Raw genomic sequence first — 18,487 nt, 5'->3', positions numbered from 1 at the left:
TGTGTTCACGACGCTTTCGGTTCTCCTGGAGCAGCGTGATAAGTCTGTTAACTCATTAACACCTCCAGCTTACAGGAGACTTGGCTTCCAGCCCCTTCAGCAGCCCCAGGCTCCACGCTCCAGGAAGTTTTTCTGCAGTTTCTGTTTTGGTTTCTTTTCCTGCTGAGCCAGGCTGGCGGTCAGCTCCCATCATGAAGCTCCTGAAGGCAACTGTAATCTTTGTTCTTGTGCCCACTCTGACGCCGGCTTTTGACCCTCTTAGCGTTTCAATCGTTGCGGGAAGCGCGGTAATGGCTTGGCAACTCTTCTCCTCCGACTCCTGGCTCAAGTGCCGCTTCCAGGAGTGCTGCAAAAAGAACAGCACTGTGAACTTCAGAGGTAAGGCAGCGGCAAGGACGCTGGGGCCAAGCTGATGTTTCTTTGCACGGTGGTGAGAGCTTCCTTTGCTGGAGCTGTGTTAAGGGTTACCATCCGCAGCGGCTCTACAAGGCTGCACTAACCTAATATTCCTTATCCCACAAGTTGTATACACTGTCTCTCGGAGCAATTTTCCTTGCTGATTTCTTGGTTTATTTTGGAGAAATGGGCTGTGCTGGTTTGTGGCACCATCAGGGTGGCAAATGCCATTGATAGACCTCATCAATGTATATAAATAACTAAAGCAGGGGTGCCCGAAGGTGGATTACGCTCTTCCCGGTGGTGCCAAGGACATGGATCAACAGGCAGGGAACACAGCTTGGGAAAATAACTGCCACTTTACATCTTGATAAACTGTATCTCTGATATGCCTCAATGAACAAAACCTCAGAGAGAAATATGTGTTGTTGAGGTTGAACACCTGGAATATAGAAATTATAGACCACAAGGACATTTTGTGGAAACCATTTCGTCAGACGAGCAAAGTCTCAGTTCCTCCTGCATTGTAAAATCCCTACCAGAGGAAAAACATACTAAAAAGACTAAAATTATAGACTAATTAGCATAAGAAGCGAGAAATCGATAATCAGTAGAGTAGAATAGTAACTAATGAAAGAAAATCATGTCATTTAGGACCGATGAGCAGTAATTTCTTTGCTTAGTAAAAAGGTACAAATAAATGAAAAAACTTTACGTCTGTGTGGAGGCTGCAATTTGGTCGGCCTGGCCAGAATAAAGTAACGCCTTCCTCGCTAACACTAAAAAGCCGGTATTGGAGGGTTTAATTTCCCCGGCGGATTTGGTAAGCCGGTGACGCGCTGCGGCCCCTTCCATTCTCCCTATCCCGGGATTCGGGATCTCCGCCCTGCCCGTCCCTTGGCCCGGCACAAAGATGGCGGCGGCGGCGGCCCCTCACGGGGCGGGAAGGCGCAGGCGCGCTGGGCGCGGCGCGCGCGCTCGGGGCCGCCATGGCGCGCTCGGTGCCGCTGCTGTGGGCGCTGCTGCCGGGGCTGGCGGCGCTGGAGCCGCTCAGCGTGGGCCTGGCCATCGGCGTGGCCTCGGCGCTCACCGGCTACCTGTCCCACCCCAGGTTCTACTGCAGCTACGTGGAGTGCTGCCCCCGCGCCGGGCAGCGCCTCAACGCCACCGGTACGGCGGGGGCGGGGGGCGGCGGGGCTGCCCCCGAGCTCGGCCGGTCACTGGGCAGCGCGGCCCGGGGCGTGCACGGTGACCGGCGGTGCTGAGCTGTCCCTCTCCCCGCAGCGCTGAAGGCGCAGCTGGACAACCGGCTCTTCGGGCAGCACCTGGCCAAGGACGTGGTGCTGAAGGCGGTGCTGGGCTTCAGCAACAACCCCAGCCCCAAGAAGCCGCTGATGCTGTCGCTGCACGGCTGGGCCGGCACCGGCAAGAACTTCCTCAGCCAGATCCTGGCGGAGCAGGTCCACCCCGCCGGCCTGCGCAGCAAGTTCGTCCATCTCTTCCTGGCCACCCTACACTTCCCCCACCAGGACCAGGTCAAGCTCTACAAGGTGAGGAGGGATAGGACGTGTCCCGGTTTTCCCCAGTCTGTTCCTAAGCCCCCTGCTGGGGCCTGTCCTGCACATCTCCCGCAGGTTCCCACTGGGATGAGCTCAGCTGATTGAAACATGATGCTGATAATGCCCAGGTTGTGAGTTCAATCCCTGTATGGGCCATTCACTTAAAAGTTGTGGTGCCTTCCAACTCAGAATATTCTGATTCATGTTCCTGACAGCTGGACGTGTGAAACTGTATATTCCAAACTTGATGCTTAGGAAAGATGGAAGGGGAAGCTCATGCATAAAGTAAAAGGCACCAAAACGCCGAGATAGTTTCCATTTCCTAGCGCTGCCCTCTCACTGATGCCATCTGCTGATTCCCGTGCTCCCTGCAAGGAGAGTTTGTCATTCCAGCTGCGTTATCCTGGCTCTCCGGGATGGAAGGAACCTTCTCCACAGCCCCCGCGGGGCCGTGTTTTGTATTTATGACTAAACCACTGTTGATAATGTTGAGAACACAGTGGTGCTTTGGCTGTTGCACACCTTCAAGGCTTGCTAGTTTTCACTACTCATATTGTGCAGTGGGGTGGGCAAGAGATGGGGAGGGGGCACAGCCTGGACAGCTGACCCTCGTTGGCCAGAAGGATATTTCACACCACATGCTGTCGTGCTCAGCCATAGAATTGGGGGTTGAAGAAGGAAAAAACGGGGGGGGCATTGGTTTCCAAGATGGTTGTTGCTCTAGCTCTGGCTGGATGTTGGTGTGCATGTGTTGGGTGATTCCATTTTCTTGGTTTTTCCTCTTTCATTCACCAGCCCGTGAGTGGTGTGGGATACTGAGATTTGAGAGTGTCCCCAGAATCTGTCACATAGAAGAATCTTGCAGTACATCCAGTAAAGGTCTTGTTTTTCAGTGGCTTTCAACCTCTTGTTCCAGGAACAGCTGCAGAACTGGATTCGAGGCAATGTCAGTGCCTGCCCCTCCTCTGTCTTCATTTTTGATGAGATGGACAAAATGCATCCAGGTGTCATTGATGCCATCAAGCCTTTCTTAGATTATTACGAGGAGGTTGATGGGGTGTCCTACAGGAAAGCCATCTTCATCTTCCTCAGGTCCGTGCCACCAATTTCTGTCATTTTGAGATACTGAATATTTATTTATGATGATGATGCTTCTTGGGGACCTCATTCAAAGAACAGCAAAAAAAAAATGCTCTGGAGGGAAGATTTTCTGTGCAAGGACAGTGGGGAGCACTCTGAGCTTGTGCTTGTGGCTGTAGTGGAGCAGGTCTATGCTGTGCATGGCCACTGCAGCGTGCTGAGCTCATGAAGCTGGCCCTGAGCACGGGATATAAGAGAGTTCACATTTTGGGATGGGTGCACCAAGTACTGGACCTTGCTGGCATGGAGTTAAATATCTTCAGAGCAGCTAGTTTGGTGCTGTTTTGGATTTGTAGCTATGAGAGTGTTGATAACACCCCAATGTTTTTTCCCTTTCTGGATGATATTTGCAAAGCTTCAAGGCTTTTCCCACAGTAGGCTGTGGATGTGTGGAGGTGTGCAGGAGGATGGGAGGGGACACAGATGGGACAGCTGACCTTAACTGCCCAGGAGGATATTTAATACTGTGGCATACCATGCTCAGCAATAAAAACTGGGGTGGAGGAAAAAGTGGGGTTTCAGCTTTAAGGTGATGGTTCTTCAGCATTTGCCTGGGCATTGGTCTGACTCTGGGGGTGGTGAGTGATTTCCTTAGTCCGCCTTGGGTTTTTTTTCTCCTCTTTTTTTTCTCATCCTGTTAAACTATCCTGACCCACAAATCTTCAGACTTTTGTTCTTCCTATTTTCTCCTTCCATCCCACTGAGGCAGGAGGGCGTAAGCAAGTGTCTGTGTAGGTGCTTGGCTGCTACTGAGGGCAACCCAGCACACACCGATGGCTACTTAAAGAATTGGAGGCTTTCCCTAAATTTTGGCTTACAGGATTCTTTTTGATGATTTGTTCAGTATTGTGGAGATTAGCAATATGTGTAACTGGCTGCAAAAGAAGTTCTGGTTCAGTTGTGTCTGTGTTTCACCACTGTACATTTTTCTTTTATGATCAGCAATGCGGGTGGTGATTTAATTAACAAAGCAGCTCTTGACTTCTGGACAAGTGGGAAGCGCAGGGAAGATATTCAGCTGAAAGACCTGGAGACCTTGCTCTCTGTAGGAGTCTTCAACAACAAGAATAGTAAGTCACTTTGCCTCCCAAATGGGAAATTCATTCCTCAGTGCCTGAGACAAACTGTGAATTCAGTCTGGTCTGTGGATCCTGTCATATGCAGGATCAAGTTTAGAGAAATTCCTTCTTATGATTTTTTCCTCCCCTTAATTTATCCAGGTGGGCTGTGGCACAGCAGCATCATTGACAGGAACCTTATTGACTACTTTGTCCCTTTCCTGCCCCTGGAGCAAAGGCATGTGAAGATGTGTGTCAGGGCTGAAATGAAAGCCCGTGGCTATGATGTGGATGAGAAGATTGTTCAGGCAGTGGCTGATGAGATGACCTACTTCCCCAAGGAGCAGAAGATCTACTCTGATAAAGGCTGCAAGACTGTACAGGCCAAGTTGGATATTCACGAAGACCTTGTGATGAGAGATATGAAAGCCAGGGGTTGATTTCCACTTTTGAGTCTCCAAAGCACTTTCAAAGCTTTTGGATATGTATTTGCACTCACACTTTTTTACTGTTGACAGGGAGTATGGTGAAAATACCAGAGTGAGCTGTATGGGCTTTGTAGCTTGTGTGTTTGGTTTTGTTGATTGTTTGTTTTTATTTTAACTTAACATGGAATTGGGACTTAGAGATAATCTAGTGCCATCCTCTGCCATGGGCAGGGACACTTCCCACTGAATCAGGTCACTCATAGTCCCATCCAGCCTGGCTTTTAAGTGCTGTTCATCTCTGAACTGGCTGGTATCCCAGTTTTGCCCCCTTTAGTTTTCTTTTAATCTGTAGAGAATTTCTAGTGTGACACACAGCACTGGATACAGACTGTCCTGCTTTATTCTTCCAAGTGCTGGGATTATTAAGTATTTAATTCCTCTTTCCACATAAACCAGATTGGAACAATGGAAAACAGAGGAATTTTTCCAGATAGTCGTACTCCCTTCCATGTGCACAATCCTGTTCACATTCATATGAAGTGGAGGGATGTGTGCTGTATTCTGAACTATGATCAGGTCTGTAAGGGTGAACTCCTTGGGGCATTGCAGTATGAAGATGATATGGTAGAAATCTTCCTGTGCTCAGCTGGGGATCATCCTACATTTCCTAGTACAGTAATATGGGAAGTCATTATGAGCTTCTAAGACTCTGTTACTAAATAATGGAGAGGGCAGGGGAAGAGGAAGTAAGAGCTTGCCTGTGTGTGGGCTCCTGGGCCTGAAGACTGTAAGGTGTTTAGTAGTGCTGCCCCACTACTCCTAATAGTCAAGGTGTGGATAATGCTACTCTCATCTTACTTGGAAGACACTTGAATGGAAGAAATTATTTTTAATAGTATATTTTTATGCTGAAGTGTAAGCAACGGCAACAATCCTATACCTCACCAGTTAAGTACATTTTATAGTAGCTTTTTACGTTAAATAATGCTTATGTGAAAGGGTGAGTGATGAGTTAAGAAGCTGGGAAAGATCAATTTAACCTTCACCCAGTGGGGAGGCTGAGTTTTAAAGGCTGTTGCAAACTTTAACTCTTAGTCTCCCATCACTTGTGTATCAAATGTAATGCAAGACAGAAGTGCCTTTCACTTTGTTGATTGTACTGTGGTTTTAAATTGGTACAAGGCATAGGGCTGGTTTTGTGCTGCATCATCTATTTCCTCACTTGTTCTTAAACTTTCTTTAAGAGGTGATGCTAAATTATAGGTTTCATTACAATTATGTCAATTCAAATTACAACGGAGTTTAGCGCTCATGTTAAGCTCTAAATTAAAAGTGTTGATTGCCTTTTACAGCCCCACCGGAGTTTGTCAAACGTTGGCAAACTGTTCACACTGATGCAATCTCCAGAGCCAAACACTAGCAAGCCATTAACCTTGGGACATTGGACTGTCACTTTTCAGTGTGATGTTTTGCCTACTAACTGTTTTATTCATAGTTGTATATGCTGCATCCAGTTTCACTTACTCCAAGAAGAAAATACCTGTTTTATTTCAAAACACTAAATACTACCGTAGTGCAGTTGGAATAAATCCTACATTACTTCTTCTCTCTTGTTTAATCATTTTCAGATAATAGGAAAATACTAGTTTATGCAGCCTGCAACCAGCTGCACTGCACATTTCTGTTACACTTCCTTTAAAAGTGTGAGGCAGCTGTTGGCAGCAGCTCACACCTCACTGAAGGGTCAGTTGTGAACCACGTGCTGTGCTCTAAGGATGCACCAGGAAATGTCAGGGAGCTGCCTGGGAAGCACAGGCTCTGCTGCTCACTTTCACTTCACTCATGGGACAGCTCAGCTGCTTGTCCCTCCCTGGGCACACAAAGCTCTGGGGCCAGGCTGCCTCTGGCTGGCAGGACAGCAGCACTTCCTATTTCAGTGAATTTAAACCATGGCCTCTGAATTTATGAGCACAGCGTGAGATCTCAGAACACTCACTGCAGAAAGCTGAACTAAAGCAGCAGCTGCTTGTCCTGGACTCTGGTAAGAACAGAATTCACTCCTGGGACTGCTCAACTCCTCTCACATGGCCAAGGGACTGTTTCTCTGGGCAGCAGACCTTTTCCCCCATGACATTTTCCTTTAAGTTGTCTGATCCAGTCTAAAATAGCCTATTAAATAGAATAATGGCCAAAGTTACCCAGTCATAGCAAGAAAAAGTGAGGTCCTTAGCCCTGAAACCATACAGGGGAGGAATAAAAGGATCAGAAGGATCAAATCTGGGAGTGATTTCAGGCACAGCTGTATCTTTTACCCAGATGGAGCTGCTCCTGGCCAGGTCTGCAGAACAGAAGAGATGAAACAGAGGCAGTCTCCACCTTTTCCACATCATTCCTGCTCTCCAGAGGAAGTTTTCCACCTACCCTGGGCTATTCAGGGCTGTGATACAATGAAATACTGGTTACCAATGTATATCAAATCAAAGTACATCAAATGTATTGATGCTGCACTGGCACACAAAGCAGAACTAAGTTCTGAAAGAGCCACAAGACAGCTTGGTTCTCTTGGTACCAGACCATAGTCCAAGTTTATCATCACTACATCTGCTTTCTCCCATTAGCCATCTAGTTGCTATAATCAGAAGTCAAAGAAACAGATAAATACCTGAATTCAAAGCACTCATTTGCTAACAAATAGTATGATTGATAATTTGCATATCACACATCTGCAGAGCAAGTGGACAGTTGGAGTCTCACTGGCCCTTTTCTCCCCCCCTTGCAGAGTAAACTCCAAGATGCTGCCACTGAAAATGTGGGTGGCTTCAAAACAGAGCCTGCAGTGTTCAGGCAGTGGTACCACAGTGGGAGAAGATGAGCAACAGGGGTTTAACTGGTTTTAACTACTAAGACAAGTTCATCCTTATTGAGCACACATGCATCTAGGAAGTCTGCCTCTACAAAAACCACACAACTGTAATTAGTATAAACGGTCCAGAAGTGCAGTCTCCACTCCAAGCTTGATTTGTTTCACCAGACAGCAAAGAGTCACATCTCCTCCTATCTCTGTCCTTTGAACTGCAGAAGGGAGATACCTGCACTCAAGCACAGCATGAACAGCCAGGAATGCAGTGTGCTCTTCCTCAAGATGAAGTAAACTTGTGCAAAATTAGTATCAAATCACTGAATGCAAAGAATGCCAGAAGGTAGCTAAGAAATACATTTCTGATGGGAAAAGTTTATTTTGAACAGCAGCTGGAATGAAAAAAGCCTCTGCAGTGCTCACATTCAGAAACATGTCTGACACCTTTGACAGTAACTTCAGTGGACACAACTTCAGTGGACACATTTTATGGGTTTTTTCCAAATGCCTTTAGATCTGCCTCTATCACCTGCCTCAAAGGCACACAGTATGGAGAGAAGAAGAAAAAGGAAAACCCCTGCAAGCTGACCCCTGAATTCAACATGTAAGTGAAGAAGAGAAACCTCTTTTCAATTTCCATGGTGTAAAATTTAATCTGTACACATTTCCCATGACATTGCAGCTTTTCATGAAGCTGACTCACCACTCCCAGAGCACAGTTCTCCCTCCTGAGATCACTCCTGAGAGAGCCCACTGTGGGCAACTTCAAACATAAAAACTAATCTAAAATAGGAACCAGTGTGGCATTTAAGGATTTTAACTCACTTCCTTGTAATATTAATTCTGCTCTCTGAACACTATTCACAACAAAGACTTTTATATTCTTCGTTTGACACATAGGAGACTAAATTATACCTCGGTTTTGAAAAAGACAATGGCACTGTATGATGTTGGAAAGAACAGCCCAGATTTTTTAATTCCAGAATCCCCCTCTTATATTTACTGGGCCCAAGGTGTTGAAGGCAAAAAGATGTTTTTAATGCATATTCCCCCACAGGATCAATGAAGGCTTTCAGAGACACAGGAACTTTGATTCAAATTCTCAATATTGTCTAGAGATGACCCACATCAGAGCAAAATCAAATTAAAATTAGGTCATAGTCTCAGTCCTTCTATACCTGTCGAGAGTCTGCCAAAGGGTTCCGATGATGGACACATGATTCAAGGAGTCTTGATCCCTGTCAGATCCAGAAATTCCCAAAGCAGTTCCTTCTTACCTTCACAGCACAAGGCTGAAGCACTCAGGAGCTCAGTGACTGGTGACAAAAATGCAGAGGCACTGCTGCTTATTTACATACCAGTTAAAAAAAAAAAAAAAAAAAAGTGTTCCTTTCTTTAGAAAGTACTTAAAAATGAAATGTCTCAGGTCCCACACTTTCTGATTAAGTTAAATTTGCTTCTTTGCAGGTTGTAGCAATAAAGCATTAGAAGTCATAATAATAATCCAGCTTTGCATCCACAGTTTTACATCCTTTATCTGAATAGATTCTCTCCTCTCTGGGAAAGTAAGTCATTTCATCAGCTATCCTGCTCACAATGTCTTCATCCACAGTGTAGCCACGCAACTCAATCTCAACCCTGACACACATTTTCACATGTTTGTATTCCAGAGGCAGGAAAGGAATAAAGTAGTCAATGAGGTTTCTGTCAATCAAGGTGCTGTGCCAAAATCCACCTGCAAAGGGAAAGAGGTTTATTAGTATTTCTCTAGTTAAACACTACCACAGGTTGAACAGGAGAGAGGGGCAGATCACAGCTAAGAATTCACCTGGGATTTTAGAGCTCTGTAATGCACAAGTCAATACAAGCCCCTTCTCTTGTTACTTTGTGCATAAAATTTTGGACAGACACCTAAATGTGGTCCTTTAGGCTGAATGAATGAATTTTGACTATGCTTGAGCCTTGCTCTCCAGGTGCTGGTCTCACCTTTCTCTCTCTCACCTAGAGAGGGACAAATTTTCTCTCACCTATCAACTCTCCCAGACCAGTTTTCTTATTCCTTTTTTTGGAACTTGTATCTGAACTTTTAAAGAAGTACAGTGAGTTTGCTTCCAATGCTAAATTTAGAGCATTATTATGTCAGAACCCCTTTTCACCACAAGTCCTGTGCGAGGAAGACTATGAAGCACTTCCCCCAAAACATGCAGTCCAACAGGTAGCAAACAGGCTGGTGGCCAAGGTGTGTACTGAGCTCCTTAATCTTCACTCATCCTGGGAGCCAACTGCAGGCCCCAAAACTGTATTTTTGTTCCTCACAAGCCAAAATCTGGAGGCCACATCACGAAGAAACGATAGCTTTTAAAAATGCAGCTCATCCCTTTTGTGTTACTTTTACCACCTCAAAAGCAATCCCATTTTTACTCACTATTTTTGTTGTTGAAGACAGACACAGAGAGTGCATTTTGGATATCTGTGAGCTGGATATCTTCCCTTGTCCTCCCATTTCTCCAGAAATCTAGTGCTACCTCTGTTATCTTTTCAGCTCCTGCATTGCTAAGTAAAAACAGAGATTTTAGATGGGGGTAGTTTTAAAAGTTGAAATTATGAAGTAAAAGCATGGAGTGTACAGGACAGCAACACTGAGAAGCTGTTTACCTGAGGAAGATGAAGATGGCTTTTCTGTAGGACACCCCATCCAGCAGCTCATAGTAGTCCAGGAAAGGCTTGATTGAGTCAATGAGTCCTGCGTGCATTTTATCCATTTCATCAAATATAAAGAGTGACCGGGGACAGATGCTCACATTTCCCCGAATCCACGACTGCAACTGGTCCTGAGTGCCATAAAAGTGAAAGACGCTGAGAGAGTTTGTGTTGAAAAGAGAAAAAAATAGCACTTTCTGTTTAAGGAACTTCGTCCTGAAGGAGTTATTTCAGTGATGTAATTTTAATAGTTTTGGCTTCTTGACTAAAACATGTTTACAAGCTGTAAATGAAACCTCAACAAAATCCCATGCTTGTTCTGAAAAATTTTAAGACACCAAGAAACAGGATGGGAGAAGCAGAAATTCTCCTAAATATTCCTATAAAAAGCAAAAGTGGATGCGCACAGTAGGACAAAAAATGGGTCCCACTAAGGAACAGCCACACAAAGCCAAGCTCTGACAAGCCAGATGATGACTTTTGGCAGCACTTTGGTCTAAAAAACCTTAATAAGAGCAATATTAAATTTGCTACCTGGCAGTAGTAGTGAGAAATTACACCTGAAATCATCAGCAGAAAGAAAATTTAACTCTCTGTGTTTTAATCAATCAGAAGTTAAATGAAAAGAATTACAAGTCCTTCTTAAAACACTGTTGTCCAGAAAGACTAATGCTTTATTGCATTGAAAGTCTCTCACTTAAGCATTGCATTTTCATCTTGAGTATTACATTCAATAATCAATAACACATTAATTGGAGGAAAAAGGGTTGATGTGCTGGAAGATGAATAAGAAACAGTTGTTCTGACTATTTTCAGTGATTCATCTTTATTGTACTCAGTTCCTGAACTGTAGGTGTATTAGGGATAAGCAGCAATACTTCCTCCTACTGCCTTGGGCAGCAAATTTCTCTACTGTATTCGCCTCAAAATAAATGTAGAAAAGCATAATTTTATTTCAAAATTGCTCAGTTAAAAGAGGGGGGGAAATAAGCTGTAAAAGAGGAATTGTCTATTTCCTCAATTTAGAAATCAGCTTTGTAGACCATCCTGTTCCCATTTTTAACACATACAAACTGAATATCAACATGCAGTACTACAGGACAGCAGTACTCATTCAAACTGTGCAGTGAACTAAGTTAGAACAGAAAAAAAAAAACCATAAAGCATCTAAGCTACTGCTCTATGGTATCTCTGCCTACAGAACTGACATGATTCCAAATACATTTACCTGTACTTTTCTGACAGCAGAGTGTTTTGTGATTTTGCTTTACAGCTTGGAAATGGATCCATAGAAAACTAAATACCTGCTCAGTGTGCAGTAGAATAGACAATGATGCCTCAGAAAGCCAGTGCAAGCTTGCTATGGTGCCTGACAAACCTGGGGGTCACCGGGTTGATTCCCAGAGCCATGAACTATTTGGTTTTTTGCAGTATCCTCCAACACATCACCTAACCAGGAATCGTGTTTATCCTTAAGTCAGCCCCATCTCTAAGCAAAGTGCAGAACGAAAATTAAATCATATCACTCTTCCCTAAAGAGAGGTATGAAACACACGCAAAAAGCTTCACATTCACGGGAAAATCAATCCTGATGGATGTTAGGATTTGCAGAAGATTGCAAAATTGGCATAGCATACATGTTACTGCATAAAATAACATCTTGGTCTGTAGTACTGATCATGCCGTGACATTTATAACTTGTTGCAGCACAGCCCATTCTTACCTTGTAGAGATTGATGCTGTGAGCGTGAGGAAAGTGTAAGGTTGCCACGAACTGATGGACATATTTACTCTGCAGACCTCTTTTATAAATGCTTTCAGCGACGATCTTACTGACAAAGTTTTTGCCTGTTCCAGTCCACCCGTGCAAGGAAAGAGCGAGAGGCTTTTTGGCGTTGGTGTTGTTCAAGAAGCCCCTCACGGCTTTTACAACCACCTTGCTCACCAGGTGCTGCCCGAACAGCTTCTTGTCCAAAGTCTCCTGTAGAGCTGCATGGAGAGACCAGACTGTCAGGGGCGGGGAGCGGGCCGGGCGCGGGGTCACCCCGCTCGCGGTGGCGGCCGCCGGCCCCGGGCAGGGGCCAAAGGGCCGGGCTGGAGCGGCGGCCCTCGGGAAGGCCCCGCGGGCTCTGCCCCGGCTCCCGGCGCCGCCGCTGCCCCGGCGCCTTCCCGCCACCTCCCCTCAGCCCATCCCGGTCCCGCACCGGCGGCGGCGCGCTGGTCGTGCCGGTGCAAGCAGCACTCCCTGAAGTAGCAGTAGAGCCGCGGGTAGGAGATGAAGCCGGTGAGGGCCGAGGCAGCGGCGCCCGCGATGGCGATTCCCAGGCTGATGGGCTCCACGGCTACGGCCGGCGTGAGGAGCGGCAGCAACACCAACGCCAGGGCCGCCCGCAGCGCGCCCCGCCGCAGCTTCATCGCCCGCCCGACCCAGCCGCCCGGCCGCCTCTTCCGCCCCTCGGCGCCGCTTCCGCCGCCGCCATCGCGGGTGCGGAGAGAGGCGGAGCCGGCGCTGAGGAGCTGCCGCCATGTTTGGGCGGGAACGGGCGGGGCCAGCGCTGAGGGGCTGAGGTGCCGCCGCCATGTTTGGGCCGGCATCCGCCGCTGTTGGGAGAGGAGGGCGGGCTTGTGCAGTGGAGTTGTTGTATACTACGTTCTGTGGTCGTGTCGCCGTGTGTTAAAATAGCGAAATCAAAGAATCACCATGCTTAGAATAGACCTTTAACATCATCATGATGTCCAACCGTTTATCCAGCACTACCACTGTAACCCCTAAACCACTAAAACCCACAGCACACAGTGCCACAGCCCGACGCCTCTTTTAAAGGTGTTAAAATTTAAAGGTGTAAAAAAATTCCTCCAGGAATGGGCTCCACCACCTCCCTGGGTAGCTTATTCCAAAGCCTACGGAACAGTGAAAAATTTTCCTTCTAATATCTAATTTAATCTCTTGTCTCAGCTTAAGGCAGCCTGTTAAAGGGATCTGCTGACCTGCACAGTGCACAAGCTCAGGGGCAAACTCACCCCTTCAGAAAATTCTTCCACTTTTCTGAGAAAAAGTGAAATCTGAGGTTGTCCCTCCCCACCATGGTGCTGTCACTTCTGAGGAATGGGACAACCCGGCCATCAGCACTACCAAAACCCACAAACCAAGAAAAACCCATTGGCATGAATCAGAAGAAAAAAAATGCTATGATCACTTAAAAAACACTTTTACTATTTTCAAGCTACAAATCTTCACTACAAGTACCCACACTGCACTTCTGGAGAAGACATGTGGACAAGAAGACAAGCTCCCAAGCTTTCCTTTACATTTACAAAGCAAACAGCATTGCTGCTTTTAAAGGATCTCATTTTTTTAGTAATAAGATGGTGAAAAGAAAAATCTATAAAAGCCAATTTGTTTTCTCACTAAAAACTGCCAACAAAGAAAGCCCATTTTCCATTATAAAATATCATTTATAAGAACATATTTATATACAAAGTTACACCAACCAAAGAGTTCACAATCACCTGCAAACTGATTCACTACAAGATCACACAGGAAAAGCTTTGTAGGTAACATCAGCATCTGAAGGTAGTGAGTCTTCCCAACATCCATCGCAGGTCACTGACACAAAATTCTTTATTGGTGGAAAACAGGAACAACTCCAAAGACTTCAGTCCACATTCATCAGTATCGCCTGTTCATCTTCTTGAACTTCTCATAGTGATAATCATCTGTGGCTTTTTCATTGAGGGGACGTTTGCGATTTGGAGGAGACCCTTCAAAAGAAAGAGAAGGAAATTTTATATCCTTGTCCTTACAAAGGAGACATTTCCTGAAATTCTGCCACCTCCCTTAGACAGCCCCTCACTATGCGAGGTTATTGCCTTACACCCTTTGCTATTCCACCAAACCCTTGTAAGATAACTTTGGAAACACTTCAGTTGTGACCTTCATCATTCCACCCTGAGCATCTCCACAGACATCCTCCATCCAGAGTTTCAGGTGTGATCTAGTAGTGCAACAGCCAGCTCTCTTGGACTTGGATTGCTCTGCTCCCATTACCTCAGGGCACTCAGGGAGGAGGAGGAAAGCAGAGACAGATCTTTCCTCTGTGCAAGACCCCTGAAGAGTTTCATTTTCCCCTTACAACCATTCAGATTTGGAACTTACGCTCAGGTTCTGGCCTCTCCGTGTCCCCCACTCTCAGTGGACGGGGTTTTGGCTCCTCCTTGTTCCTTCGCACTGGTGCATTCAGCTCCTCATGATAAACTGCAAGAAAGAAAACATCGGGTAAGGAATATTACCTAGAGCTCTCTTATCCACATGGATAAATTTCTATGACCTTTGTTATAAGTGATCTTTACCAGAAACAAGAAACTCAGAACCACCCTGCTTGGAATTGGTTTCTATGTCTTATTAGGCAAGATGGGCAGAGCAAATTTCAACAGCACTATTTCAAGTGGCCCAAACACTCTTAACTTCCATCAGAACACACCAACCTGATTCCCATCAGCTCTGTAAGCATGGAAGGACACAGGAGAAGGCTGCCTTTTCTTTAGATGTCTGCAGCATCAGAGGATCACACAGAAATGAACTCCCATCTCCTGTCCCATAAGGTCTGTGTTTGCTTGGCCACCAGTCTGCCCTGGCAGCCTACAAACTAGAGGCCCTCCATCATACACTATCATTTCCAGCACACAAGGCACCACTTAAAGAAAACATCTTGAAATTTATGAGGCAGTGTCAGCTAGGAGCTCAGAAAGCTCAGCCATGAGAAATACTTCTCTCTCCTTGCTGATGGGCAGAAGAAAAAGACAAGGCCAGATAGGGTTTATCTGAGCATCCCAGGAAAGGCAATTGGACATGCTGATACATGGACTAATTTCTTGGTGCCAGCTGGGTCAGAAGAGACATTCAAGACTTACATCTGTTGTGCTGGACGTAATTAACAGCCATATTGGTTGGAACAAAGGAAGTTTCGCTGTCTTTCTTTTTGTTCTGCTGCTCTGCCAGGAGCTTGGCCTTGGCCTCTTCAGTTGAGATGATGTTTTTTATTTTTGCACTAGAAAACAACAACAAAAAAATAAATACAAAGGGTAGCAGGCACTGAAGTGCTAAGTGCATGGATTTGGAGGACAGTAATAGCACTGCTGTGGCATCTGATAAAGTGTTTGAGAGAGGAAGCAGTGCTATGGCAAGAGACATTTTGTTTCAAGGGCAAAATGGAAGCTCCTATCTTGGTGCATCACTTCAGTTCAGGACACAAAGGGGCCCTGCAGGAAGCTGTTGGAGTCAGGTCACAGAAGTGCCTTTTCCCAGAAGTCACAGGATGGAGCTTCACCGAGCCCCTGGGCTGTGCAGGATGTGCTGTGCTAATTACCACCCCAGTCCAGAAGAAGGCTGAATCCCACCCCATCCCCAGCTGGGGTTGTGTAATCCAGGCATTGCGTTGCTCTGCCAGCCAACAGCTGCTCATCCTGTCACTCCTGGCTGGCACACACAGATCTGTGAAACACATACTCGATTCCCAGGTCCACTTCAGGAATGCCGCTCAGCATCTGGTTGGACAACATCTCCTCAGTCTTCTTGGCAGACGAGACACGGATGTTCTCTGGAAGCTCATACAGGGAGTCCTCAGCATTCTTAAGTTTCACCTTCTGCTCCTCATTCTCCACAATTCCCTTTCTCTTCTTCAGCTCAGTCTCAATGTACTTCATCCTAAACAGCAGCACACAAGGGACAGGATATTTAATTCTGTTCCTGTACTCTGTTCCAGCACTGCTGGAGCACAACTGCATTCCTGTCCTGACAGCTAGGAGAGAGGAAAGAATCATCTCTCCAAAGGCACTAAGCTAATATTAGTAACAAGAATTAATTGTCCAAGAAACAGTCAGATCCTCCAAAGTCTTCAACAGCCAGCAGGGAAGGCTCCCACTGGGATTTAGTGCCAAGCTGTCTGGTTGCCACCTTCTAGCTTTATCCATGACAAAGCTTTCTCAAGTCTGGCAGGTGGGAAGTGAAAGGGCAAGAGAAACTTTCAGGGAGAACTGGGAAGATGTCCTGAGACTATTCAGAATCCATGACATAAAAAAATAAATGGTGAGGGGCCACCCAGTCTGATTCAATACCAGACACACAACACAGCACAACTCACATGTCAGCATCCTCATCCCGCCTGTTGGTTTCTGCTGAGAAGGAAGTTCCCAAGTTCAGATCTTCTTCTTCATTAATTCTAAGTGGAAATCACAATGTTTACAAATTTTGGTGGGTTTTTTGTTTGGGTTTTTTAGAAGAGGTGTGTGTGGTGGGTTTTTAAAAAGTAATTTAACAAGTTAAAGAAAAGTGGCCAAACTGCATTATATGAAACATCTTTAAAGGTGTCACTGTCTTGTAAGTGACACAACCTCTGGTTAATTAATTATCAGTTGTCATTAAATTCTAGTCTAGGGAGAGATTTTCAGAGCTTACATGCACTTACCTGTCCTTGCCTCTTTCTTTCAGCTTCTTCATGTCCACCATTCCCCCAGATTTTATCTTAAACGGGTCATCCTGTAAAACAAGAAATAAACCAAATCCTGAAGCTTCCCTGTAGTTTAATGCTAGTCTTTAAAATCTGGATAAAACCACAGGAAACATTTAGGAATTGAGCTGTGACACCAGTCCTGCCCCAGGCTGGACTCACACAGTGTTCTCACACCATCACATCTGAGCCCTGAGGTGATGGAATTATCCAGCACTTACCACAAGTGTGGCTTCTTCTTGCAACTTCTCTCCCACCAGCAGAGCTACAGCACTGGTCAGGCAAATAAAGAAAGAAGATAAAATTCAGCAGAAGGAAACACTGTACCAACAATACTGCATTGCTTTATCTTCTCTAAGTCTCCCTGTCTTTTCCATCCTCAGGCTTTAAAGTAGAAACTCTTCTGTCAGGATTATCATTTTGGCAGTGTCTAACATAACGGTTTGTACAGGAAGGAGGCAGATGACAAGAGAGAAATTGACTGTCACATCTCACCCCCGGGCAAAACACCATTTCCCCTCCCAGTGCCACATCCCTTACCTCACCCCATTGGGCCGCTTTCTGAGGCTCTGAACTTCTTTGGCTTCCTCAAGTTTTAACCTAAAGAAAAAAATACATTTGACTTAGTACTTGATGCTTTGGTTTTAATTAACTCATTTTATTTTCTGCAGTTAACATAGAATTTTCTATTCAACTTTGCCCTAAACCTCTGCATATCATCATCCACTTTTCAAGTTTCAAGTTAAATTGGTATTTTCTATTTATTTAAGCAATTCCACACATTACAGCCATCAGAAAGAAACTAAAAGCAAGACACCTGCTGGATTTGTTCCTTTCTGATGCTTTCCCTCAGCTGAGGAAGGCAGCATCAAACACTGAAAGCCATGAAAAAGAAGCCAACTTGGGAAGGACGAGCCAAAATACATCGAGGCGTGAGTGAGTCTGAAGAAAGCTGATGGTGAATTGAAATCTCAAGGTCTTCTCTCCAAACGGAGAGGAATCCGTAACTTCTATGTAACGCTGTGACGTCACGCCACAACACGGTGGTTCAACACGTGACGTCACGGCTCAAGCACAGCAGTAGGTGACGATATGACGTGGCACGATGTCGTGACACCCGGACACTGCACTGCTGGACTAAACCAGACCCGGGCTCCCGTCCCGTCCCCACCCCCGACCGCCGCAGGACCGGCCGCGGTTCGGCTTCCCGCTGGGCCCGACCCGGCTCTCCGCCGGCGCCCGACCCACCTGACCTCCTCGGCGAGCTGCTCGTCCTCCTCCTCCTCCTCCTCGTCCTCCCTGCGCCGGCGGAAGGACTTCTGGCCCGGCATCGCTCCGGCTGCGGCGGCGCGGCCACCACAGCGCCGCTTCCCTCCCGCTGCTGCGGCGCGCGGCGATGACGCCACAACCCCGCGACGAAGCCGGGCGGCACCGCCCCTCTGCCCGCACCTCGGCCGGGCGAGAGCCGCCGTCCCGGAGAGCGGGGCCGGGAGCGCTCCGTGCCCTCCCTGACGGGGCTGGGAGCCCTCGAGCTCCCCCCGCCCCGCTGGGCCACGCACTGTCTTTTCTGAGAAGATCTCGTGTGTGTCACGAGGGCAGTTCCATTTCTCGCAGTCCCGGCAGCGCAGCCTCCGCCGCTGGCCGGTGCCTGTCAGGGACGCCGTGGAGAGAAGGCGCCGTGGGGAGCATCGGTCCCACACCCGGGTTTACAGCCCAGCCCTTGGAGCGGGACGTGGCTCCTTCACTCAGCTGATCCCCGCTGACCGAGGCACCGAGCCGCACTGCTGGGTCCCCGGGGTTCGCCCCTCCAGCACCCGCCCTCGGAGCAGAGCCCCGACTGCTC

At 46.7% G+C, this 18,487-nt stretch overlaps 3 protein-coding genes across 5 annotated transcripts; 1 reads left to right on the top strand and 2 right to left on the bottom strand.

The window, feature by feature from the left end:
* The first annotated feature begins 80 nt into the window (after positions 1–80).
* Positions 81–6,187, top strand: LOC107212115 (torsin-1B-like). 3 transcript variants are annotated; one of them, XM_015645016.3, is made up of 6 exons: positions 81–250; positions 1,433–1,566; positions 1,681–1,946; positions 2,872–3,047; positions 4,038–4,165; positions 4,316–6,187. In XM_015645016.3, exons 1-6 carry the CDS (start codon positions 192–194, stop codon positions 4,591–4,593), a joined length of 1,041 nt encoding a protein of 346 aa, XP_015500502.1. In that variant the 5' UTR covers positions 81–191; the 3' UTR covers positions 4,594–6,187. The 3 variants fall into 3 exon arrangements, with proteins under 3 accessions (XP_015500502.1, XP_015500500.1, XP_015500501.1); XM_015645014.3 differs by lacking the exon at positions 1,433–1,566 and having other exon boundaries at positions 81–378; XM_015645015.1 differs by lacking the exon at positions 81–250 and having other exon boundaries at positions 1,368–1,566.
* Positions 6,188–7,793: 1,606 nt separating this feature from the next.
* Positions 7,794–12,748, bottom strand: LOC107212114 (torsin-1A-like). The gene is made up of 5 exons (XM_015645013.1): positions 12,343–12,748; positions 11,862–12,127; positions 10,094–10,269; positions 9,864–9,991; positions 7,794–9,173 (listed from the first exon to the last, which is right to left on the bottom strand). The coding sequence occupies exons 1-5, from the start codon at positions 12,731–12,733 to the stop codon at positions 8,923–8,925; spliced, it is 1,212 nt and encodes a 403-aa protein (XP_015500499.1). The 5' UTR covers positions 12,734–12,748; the 3' UTR covers positions 7,794–8,922.
* A 582-nt stretch (positions 12,749–13,330) lies between these two features.
* C17H9orf78 (chromosome 17 C9orf78 homolog) lies at positions 13,331–18,478 on the bottom strand. The gene is made up of 9 exons (XM_015645017.1): positions 17,893–18,478; positions 17,185–17,244; positions 16,866–16,917; positions 16,603–16,673; positions 16,279–16,356; positions 15,645–15,842; positions 15,050–15,186; positions 14,295–14,393; positions 13,331–13,900 (listed from the first exon to the last, which is right to left on the bottom strand). Exons 1-9 carry the CDS (start codon positions 17,973–17,975, stop codon positions 13,809–13,811), a joined length of 870 nt encoding a protein of 289 aa, XP_015500503.1. The 5' UTR covers positions 17,976–18,478; the 3' UTR covers positions 13,331–13,808.
* Positions 18,479–18,487: the final 9 nt, after the last annotated feature.

The sequence above is a fragment of the Parus major genome, chromosome 17 (assembly GCF_001522545.3).
Source record: "Parus major isolate Abel chromosome 17, Parus_major1.1, whole genome shotgun sequence".
In the NCBI taxonomy this organism is placed as follows: domain Eukaryota; kingdom Metazoa; phylum Chordata; class Aves; order Passeriformes; family Paridae; genus Parus; species Parus major.
The sequence above is the reverse complement of the archived record's forward strand: the minus strand, read 5'-3'. Positions and strand labels throughout refer to the sequence as shown.